The sequence below is a fragment of the Oryzias latipes genome, chromosome 16, assembly GCF_002234675.1.
Source record: "Oryzias latipes chromosome 16, ASM223467v1".
Taxonomy (NCBI): Eukaryota; Metazoa; Chordata; class Actinopteri; order Beloniformes; family Adrianichthyidae; genus Oryzias; species Oryzias latipes.
In genome coordinates, this window is record NC_019874.2 from 31,710,586 (window position 1) to 31,720,867 (window position 10,282).

Here is a 10,282-nt window from a genome sequence, read left to right on the forward strand (position 1 = left end):
TATTTTATTACGTTCCTTTTTTTTTTTTTACAAAAAAATAAGTGTGAAACTGTTTTCTTTCAAAAACATCCATAAATGGTGTACGGATACAAAAAAGTGGAAGTTTTCAAACCGCTGTGTCAATATGAGCGTTTCGCTGATGAAAGTTGGACTTCTGTCATCAGACCGTCTGACTTCTCAGCAGGAACCCGTTGAGACACTTCCTCTTTTTTCCTTCCTCAAAGCTCAAGCACAAATCATCGTACACAAAGACAAGAATAGTGTTTAACCCTTGTACTATCTTATATGACCCCCCCCTTCCATTGACATGTTCTCCCTACCATGACAAAGGTGGATAAAGGTGGAAAGATTTCATGTAATCCATGGACACCAGTGAAGATCACAAATCATTGAAGAAAAAAGGTTCAGAGCACTGTCTAGTGGGTCTAGATGACCCTACTCCCAACGTTAAAGTGCCTAGGATAGCACAAGGGTTACCTGATGCACCCTACTGCAGTCAGAGTAAAATTACTTTAGAAATGTCCTGAAGGAGAGGCTGAAGTCATCACAACTTAACATTAGAAACTAAGTATTTGCTGACAAACATAAAATTTTAAGTTGAGTTTGTGCTGATAGTTTCAAATTGGAGTTGGCAAATACTCAAAAGATATTTAACTTTGTTTTTTTCTCTCCTAAACACCAGTTCTTTGCTCCTTATCCGTCACATTTTGTCTTAAACAGACATAGATTTCTATCACTGCTGCTCAACAAGCAGCAAATTTAACCTCCACATAATTAAATGCATTCAAATCTTTGAAATGTTTGATTGATGCTCTAAACCCAAAGCTGAGCTGACTGTGGGACGTTTGATGACCAAAACCTTTGTGATGCAGAGATTTACTGTTCAATGGAGTTTTCTGACGATACCAGCAGAAATGATGAGCATCACCAGAACAAATGGAGTCCATGCAATAAAAAACAATAACTGGACAAATATATTCAAGTTGTGACTGAAAAAAGTACAGTTTGATCAAAAATTTACTATAAAAAATCCCCAACTATTGGGACAGAAAACAGACCAAAGCAGAACAATCAGATTGTCTTTATTGATTATTTTGTGTCAAAATGCACAAAAACACCAATTCAGCAACAAACTCACAGATATGTTTTAAAGAAGTAAAAGCATGTAAAAAAAAGAATAAATTACAGAAACTTTTAGATAGACAGTCGAGACAGAGTAAAAGCTGAAGAAAAGAAAATTATTTATGGTCAAAAAAATCCACAAACTATCTTTAAAAACTGTTTGTTGAAAGTTCATCCTCAGACATCCCTGAATAACCACACTGTCTGCACAAACTAAAGGAGCTTCTGTGACCTTTTTGCTCCAGGAGCTCAAAGACTGATGAGGACCAGAGCTTCACCTTCTTAGACGCCTCCTCTGGTGTGAAGAGACTCTTTTGTTTGTGGTCATGAACTGCTGAAGGTCACAGATGAGATGCTGAAGCTGCAGCTTTGAGGTTATACGCACAGAGACACCAACTCTCAGGGGGCGGAGCATCCAGCGGCGTCTCCCTGTGCTCTTGTTCTGACACTCTGCAGGATTTGTCATCAACCTCGACTGACCACTGCGGAGTAGACCACATCATCTGCATCCGACTGCACCTCTCTGAAAGAAGCACAGAAACACTGAAGGCTCGTCTGATTCGTCCATCTGTGGCTGCCGTGAACCCTAAACTCTTCAGAGATTTCTGAAAAGGTTCAGCCTGAGCCTTAACCTGAGCTCATGAACAAATCATCTGCTGAAAGCCATGACAGAGGACCATGGTGGTCACACGACACCAGGACCATGAGAAGCGGTAATTTATAAATAAAGTTTGATTTGATTTGACCATGGCGGTCACATGACACCAGAAGACCACGGTGGTCACATGACACCAGAAGACCACGGTGGTCACATGACACCAGAGGACCACCGTGGTCACATGACACCAGAGGACCACGGTGGTCACATGACACCAGAGGACCACGGTGGTCACATGACACCAGAAGACCACGGTGGTCACATGACACCAGAAGACCACCGTGGTCACATGACACCAGAAGACCACGGTGGTCACATGACACCAGAGGACCACGGTGGTCACATGACACCAGAAGACCACGGTGGTCACATGACACCAGAAGACCACGGTGGTCACATGACACCAGAGGACCACCGTGGTCACATGACACCAGAGGACCACGGTGGTCACATGACACCAGAAGACCACGGTGGTCACATGACACCAGAAGACCACCGTGGTCACATGACACCAGAAGACTACGGTGGTCACATGACACCAGAGGACCACCGTGGTCACATGACACCAGAAGACCACCGTGGTCACATGACACCAGAGGACCACGGTGGTCACATGACACCAGAAGACCACGGTGGTCACATGACACCAGAAGACCACGGTGGTCACATGACACCAGAAGACCACGGTGGTCACATGACACCAGAGGACCACGGTGGTCACATGACACCAGAAGACCACGGTGGTCACATGACACCAGAAGACCACCGTGGTCACATGACACCAGAAGACCACCGTGGTCACATGACACCAGAGGACCACCGTGGTCACATGACACCAGAGGACCACGGTGGTCACATGACACCAGAAGACCACGGTGGTCACATGACACCAGAAGACCACGGTGGTCACATGACACCAGAAGACCACGGTGGTCACATGACACCAGAAGACCACGGTGGTCACATGACACCAGAAGACCACGGTGGTCACATGACACCAGAGGACCATGGTGGTCACATGACACCAGAAGACCACGGTGGTCACATGACACCAGAAGACCACGGTGGTCACATGACACCAGAAGACCACGGTGGTCACATGACACCAGAAGACCACGGTGGTCACATGACACCAGAAGACCACGGTGGTCACATGACACCAGAGGACCACGGTGGTCACATGACACCAGAAGACCACGGTGGTCACATGACACCAGAAGACCACGGTGGTCACATGACACCAGAGGACCACCGTGGTCACATGACACCAGAAGACCACCGTGGTCACATGACACCAGAAGACCACCGTGGTCACATGACACCTACCTGCTGGGGTTGCTTGCTTTAAAGTGAATGGCGGCGTAGCTGACATCCTCCGTGTTTGGGTCGGTTCTTTGAGCTGCTCCTCTATTTCCAGACGGCAGAACCCCAACACTGCGCTGCAACCACAGCAGGAAGACACAAAAACCAAGAACAGCTTCATGTGGCGGACGGGACAGGTAGGCGGAGCATCACTGATATTCTCCAATCATCATAGCAGGGATTGGTTTCCACAAGATTAATAACATTTCGTCAGTTTGAAATATGAATAAAAGCTTTCTGTATTCAACTTTTGTAATGAAAGAAACATTTAATTTGTGTCACAAAAGTGTTTCTTTTCTGACTTCATTCAACTTTACAGCACTTTATTTTGGAAAGTGTGTCTGTGAGGAAGAACTGTTTTTTATTGTTTAATTTTGAATTTTTTTTTTATAGATAAAACTTGTTAACAGGTTTCTGTCACTGTTAGCATAAATAAAGACAAGGTAAAAAAATACTCACCTGTCTTTCTACGGCGCTCTGTCTTTCAGCTGCTCGCCTCCTGTGGTTAAATATGCTGTTACTAAACAATCATCAACGACATGATTACACTCCCAAGTGTTTCTGAATGAAATATCACTAAAGTGACTTTTTACTTCAGATAGTTTTTGGTCTAAAATCTTATGTAATCAGAAAAACCTGTGAGTTTTTCATTGAACGTCGTCTTCCTACTTTACATGTGATCAGGCTCTGCTGATTTTTAAACTTAGGAAGTTTAAAAGAGTTTTTTAAAAAATGCCCAAAAGAAAAATAAATGCAGTTGTAAGTAATGAAAAAGAAAACAAATTTGTCCCAATGTCTCCGTCTGCAGCTCCATCATCAATGTCCTTCAGTGCTTTCCTTCTGAATGTTCTTCTGCTGGACTGAAATGAGATCAGGTACCTTTTAATGAGGAAGAAGAGCACAATGAGAGCGATGCCAACCAGCAGGACGGCGAGCACCACAGCGAGGATCACGTGAGACGTTCCTCCTGTGGAATAAACATCTGATGGTTGATGGTTCAGCAAAAGGAATCCACATGGATGGAAACTTATCTGTCCTTCAGCTTCCTGAACATGTCCTTGTATCTGGTATGGTGTCAATTCAGCGGCTAATGAATTGCACTTCAAAACCGTAAAACCGCAAATCAAAACCCAAAATCCGCAAATCAAAATCCATAAATTGAGACCCAAAACCCAGAATTTGCAACCAAACTTATGAAAACCTTTCCTTCTCTTGCAGGTATGTTGACGTAAGACTCGGAGTCATTCAGTAGCCAATGAGCTACTGGATGTCGGGGATGTCCCGCCTCCTCTCAGCTTGATGGGCGTGTCGCTGATATTACAGATTTTAGAATTGCAACTGCAAAATATAAAAGTGCAACTTAAAAGACGATTTCAGAATAGTGAGAAAACAAATCGGCACCTAAGAAACATGATTGCACTTTGGGTTAAATATTTTGGTTGTAAATTAGGGGTTTTAGTTCTCAATTTATATATTTTGATAAGCGGTTTTACGGTTTTGATGCGCAATAGATTAGGCGCTGAACTGCACCATAGAATAGTCCTGAGTCTGTCCGACACAAATCCATAATGAAGAGTAAACGTTGACAGATGCAGACTCTGATGCAGACAAACAGAATTTACTTTGACAGAGCTTAAAGCGATGAAACAAACTTTACTGGATCTGTCTTTGGTTTCCTCCAACAGGAAAAATCCTAAAATATTAATAGCTTTGACACCCCCACCTGCAGAGTCAGCCTCCACCTGCAGCCTGAACAGACCCGACCGCCTTTTGGTCCCCAGAGCACAGCTGTAGTTCCCAGAATCCTTTGCAGTCAGGGGGCCCAGATGAAGGGTGGGGCCAGTCTCTGGGAGGGCGTGATCATCTTTCAACCAGGTGATGCTGACACCATGAAAGGTGCAGGATGAAGTGGTGCACTGAAGGGAAACTGTCTGACCTCTGACCTCTGAGCCGTTACTTCCTGTTACGCTCATGAGAGGATTTTCTGAAAATGACAGTTTGAATTAGTTTTTCTGAAGGACTGAAGAGGATTTGTGACACACTTTGGACGTGCCGCTCCTACCTTCTACTCTGACTGTCACTCCTGTTCTGTTGGTGAAATGTCCAGCAGGATCTTCAGCTTCCATCCTGAAGCGATACGTTTCTGCATCTTCCAGCTGAATGTTTGTGATCTGTAAAGTACAGTTTCCCTTCTTGTCTCCCAGGTACTGAAAACTAGAATCTGTGTCTGGGGCTTCACTGTCAAACACTGAAGGAGTGGCTCCTTGACAGATGGGATGTTTTCTGCACCAGAGGACTCTGACGATCTTCCGTGGATCTTTTCCTTCTACTCCGATGACTTCTGTTGATGGAGTGAAGCTGCAGGGCAGGAGGACAGTGGACCCTTCAGCTGCACAGGTTTTAGTGAATGGATATGTGATTGTTGGTTTTTCTGCTCCTGCAGAGAGAGAATGATAAAGGGTTCAAACCACAGATACAGGGGCAGACTAACCATTGGGTGATTCCCATGGGCCCCCTCACCCTTTTGGGGCTCCAAGTTGAACACTTAAAAAAGTCTCTAAAATGATTTCCACGCCCTTTATTATTGTGTCATTAAAAACCTAAACCTCTGAATTAGTCTGCTCATGTAAAAGAGACCCCCGTCCCTCTGCAGCAATGGACTATTCCATCAACAGCAACTTTGGCGTTGATGAGGAGAGACGTTAAGATGAAGATGGTTGTCTGTATGCGAATGGTCATCGTCATTATGCTGTCAATCAAAAGAGGAGAAAACAATAGAAAACATTGTTTCTAACATGTTCCTGAAACAATAATAAAACTATTGAGCAGGGAGGAAAAAAGAGGAAAATGAAGAAAAGAGTCAAAGAAATGAAGATAAAGAAAGTCAGGAATGAGAAGAGGGACAGAAAAACAAAGGGAGCGGCAGAAAATGGTCATTTTGAGAATATTTCTTTTTATTTTGTTCCGTCATTCAAGTGTTTTGGTTTCTTTACCCGGTGGACACGTCTGTTACAGACCTAAACCAAGTCTTTTCTTCAATGTCTGCAGTAGTAGATTCGCATCACGTATCTGATAGATTTGGTCTCATGGAGGCTTTTCACACATTTAGAGTTTAAGTCTCTAGCAGACGACTTTCCCACAGAGGATCGCATCGCGGTCCCATCATCAAATCAAATCAAATCAAATCAAATCAAATCAAATCAAATCAAATTAAACTTTATGTGTGTAGCAAATGAAGCTACTCAAAGTGCTACACACAAAAACATAGACAAATTTAAAAACAAAAGGACAAGACAAACAACTATTTTGTTTTTAAACCCGCACAATGCCGACAACCCCCCCCACACACACACACACAAAAAGTTTGATAAGAAGGATGATAAAGTGATGCAATGTAGAAATCTGGCTTTGTCCTGAAGTGGGGGAAACAATATTTTGGGGACATCTCCACCTCAGTGACCCTCCCACTCAAGTCTACAGAATAGATTACCACAGGACCCCCCCAGATCTAGAAAAAAAGCCAGACCAGGGAGATCCCACTGCAGCGAGCCCGTTTACTGAGAACGGTCAGTCACTGATGTGGAGGATTCCTCTGAGGAATAGATTTATTTTTAAATCCTGAAAAATCATGCCTAGCATGTTGTAAACACAAGAGGTCTATTAGATAACTAACATACATCTATTATAGATGTCTTTTCAATTCAATTCAATTTTATTTGTATAGCCCAAAATCACAACAACAGTCGTCTCGATGGGCTTCGAAGTAAAACATGAACTCAAAAGGATCATGAATACAAAGAGTTCAATAGGAAAATACTAAAATGAACTAACAAACTGACTGGCATCCCTGCCCTTAGACCCCCCTTCGCGGTAAGGAAAAACTCCCAAAAAAAACGGATTCCGGAAAAAACGAAGAAACCTCAGGGGTGCCCACATGAAGGAGGGATCCTCCCCCAGGACGGACAGGCGATTTACCAGAAATCTTAGAGAAGAATTAACTTATCTAAATCTACAACTACATATTTAAAGTCCAGCAGACGAGCTTCATCCAGCCGTGGTTGTGGGGACAGTCAAAGGCGCGAGTCGAGCCGGAGACAGGAACCACAGCCAGGTGTAGGAGCAGGAGCAGAGACGAGGTACTCGGTCAGGTACAGAGCAGAGACGAGCCAGAGATGAGCCAGAGGCAGGATCCACAGCCAGGTGTAGGAGCGGGAGCAAAGGCGAGGTAAACGGTCAGGAACTGGAGCACGGATGAGCCAACTGGAGCCTGGAAGCACTCCCACTCCCCAGGAGGGGAAAGAGGGAACGAGGGACAATACATGAATCACTGCACCAAACTGAGACATGGAGAACTAAATGATAAATGATGATCAAAAACAGAGAAGAGAGGAAGGGTAGAAGTAAAAGAGAAAAGAGGACAGAACCCCAGTGGACCATAGTTACCCCAGCTTCAACTTCTAGCAGCCTTTTAAAACAAATAGTTATTATTAAGTTTAATTTAAACAAATTAACATTAAGTTAAATAATCTCTGAATACTAACTAGTCTGACAATAAGCCTGTCCAAAGAGGAATGTTATAAGTCTAACTTTGAATGTAGAAACTGAGTCGGCCTCTCTTACATGAGCTGACTGAAATGTCTTCTGGACATTTATTTCGTTACTCCATAGAGGTCTACCAATAGTGCAGGTCTGCTACACATCTAGACGTCTGATCTAGGGACATTTTCAGACGTCCGACTTTTTTAAGCATTTTATCAGGAATGAAATAATTACAGAGTTCAGTTTATCTTCAGTTTATCTGAACACCTTCTAAGGTCACAGCTGGTTCCAACCATTCTGCAGTCTGTGTCCCCTTTGGTTCTGCTGCTCTCACAAAGATCCATGATGAGTTTCTAACTGACTAAAACCTAAAGAGAGCCTGAAAGTCCCACTTCCCTGTTCAGAAAAACACATTTCTTTGGTTTCTGTGGATGTATATAAAATGCAGCTTTATATCATTTACAATAATTCAAGTGTTTTATTTTTTCGATATATTTTAACTGCTTTCACTTTAACAGAACCGCACACCGGTTCCTTTCAAAATAAAACACACCCAAATAAGTGAGTTAAGTACGATCCTCCTGCTGCTGCGCCATCCTTCCTCCATCCTTTTTCTTCTTTGACTGTCAAATATAGCTTTGACAACATTGGTGTAGATTAGAATCTATTGTGGTAAATGCATTTCTACACTTCCCCTACCAACAGTTGCTCAGGCAACTCTACTGCCTGAGCCAATGCTGCCCAGTAAAAAATATCATTTTTAGAACACTAGTAGTAGATAGAAACACAATAAAGTTGTCTGAGATGTCCAGCAGACAGTAGATGTTTATTAGTTATTCAGTAGACATCTGGGAAGAAAAACTGAAAAATTAAAGAAAAGACACAAAATCCTTATTTGTTCTTTCTAGAAAGTGAATTGGTAACAAATGATCAAATTTGATACATTTTTGTCTCAAGGAAAATAAAGTAAATGAAATACGCTTGATCAACATTCAAACGTGATTTCAGTTTTTAAAAGCTTTTAAAGCGTTTGGATTCTTGACATTTTTGCTGTCTAAAAGTGAAGACCTTGTCTGACAAATGTTTAAACCTACAGGGTTCAAAGGAAAAATGCTGCAGAGGGCCCCATGTTATTGCTGGCCCAGGGCCCCCAAACTGCTACGTCCGCCTCTGCACAGACAGCATTTCTGACATCACCTGTACGACTCCTGAGGGTCTAACGACACATTGACCGGAGTGTAGCCCGCCCACCTCAACAACGGGCCAAAAGCTGAACGGGTCAAAGTAAAGTTGGGTTTTGATTTATCACTCCACCCACCCAAAAACAAAAAAAACACCCCATTGTAGTATTTAACAGATTTGTGTCATTCCTCTGAATTTCCTCAAACTTTGGACGCACACATCGAAACGCTGGATAGTGTGCCTCCATGTGGTTTCACTCCTTTGTGCACGAAACTGCCTCCACCTGAACACCACCACGACAACTGAAATTGGTCTTTGTGGGTTGAACCTCTGCGGCGGTTCACCATCATCGATGGAGCAGAGGTGGAGGTGGTGGAAAACTACAAATCCCTTGGAGTCCTCTAGGACAAGAAGCTGAACTGGTCTGCAAACAGGGACTGCATACAGGAAGGGGCAGAGCAGGTTGTTCTTCCTAAAAACTCACCTCTTTTAATGTCTGCTCAGAACTCCTTTTTATGTTTCAGAAGTCTGTTGTTTTCAGTGCCCAGTGGTGTGTTGGGGGGGGGACAAAAGGGACATAAAAAAATGGAATTGTCTGATCAGGAGGGCAGGCTGTGTGGTGGGGCGGAACCTGGAGACAGTGGAGGTGGTGGCAGAGCGGAGGATGCTGTTCAAACTGGACCACATGATGAAGAACACTCATCATCCCCTACACGGACTCTTCGCTGACCAGAGGGGGGCATTCAGCGACCACCTCTGGCATTCTCTACAGAAAGACTCGTGAACTCCTTTGCACCGAGTGCAATGAGACTGTTCAATGCCGCTGGGAGGGAGGGGGCATGAGGAGGAGTAACTAAACAGGCATCTACTTTTACCACTTTTATTACTTTTATTGCTCTCATACTTTTTACTCTGTTTTTAGTGAGTTCGTCTATTTTTATGTTTTATGACTATTAATAACTTTTAAATATTTTTTAAATGTCTTTTCATGAACCTAATATTGAATGTATTGTGTATATTGTGGAGCAATAGATGGATGTGCAAGTTCCCTCTGGATTAATAAGGTACTCTATCTATCTCTGTCTAACTTACTGCACCTGGAAGTCTCAAGTCTCCCGTCTGAGGACAGATGTGAACAGAGATCAGACATGAAGGTGCGTGTCCAGATCGGTCATACTTCCCTCAGTGAATGTCCCTGCTCAGCTCTGAACAGGAAGATTTCCAGAAAGAGATTCTCCGTTTTGTGTCTCTGATAACAACAGTAATGGTTTCTGAACGGATGTTGGTCCTACCTGCCAGGAGAACCTTGAAGCTCCAGACAATCACCAGCTGCTGGACCTGCATTCTTCCCTGCTCCTCCTCAGAGCTGAACCTCTGAGCAAAGATGAAGAAATCTGTGAGGCACGCTTTAAAAATACC

The 10,282-nt window shown here is 43.4% G+C and overlaps 1 protein-coding gene across 2 annotated transcripts; it reads right to left on the reverse strand.

Moving 5' to 3' along the window:
* Positions 1-1,066: 1,066 nt before the first annotated feature.
* Positions 1,067-10,282, reverse strand: LOC101164092. 2 transcript variants are annotated; one of them, XM_004078425.3, is made up of 7 exons: positions 10,156-10,281; positions 5,205-5,579; positions 4,866-5,126; positions 4,022-4,109; positions 3,602-3,641; positions 3,107-3,219; positions 1,067-1,645 (listed from the first exon to the last, which is right to left on the reverse strand). In XM_004078425.3, the coding sequence occupies exons 1-7, from the start codon at positions 10,205-10,207 to the stop codon at positions 1,588-1,590; spliced, it is 987 nt and encodes a 328-aa protein (XP_004078473.1). In that variant the 5' UTR covers positions 10,208-10,281; the 3' UTR covers positions 1,067-1,587. The 2 variants fall into 2 exon arrangements, 1 of the variants encoding a protein (XP_004078473.1); XR_002292072.2 differs by having other exon boundaries at positions 4,022-5,126; positions 10,156-10,282.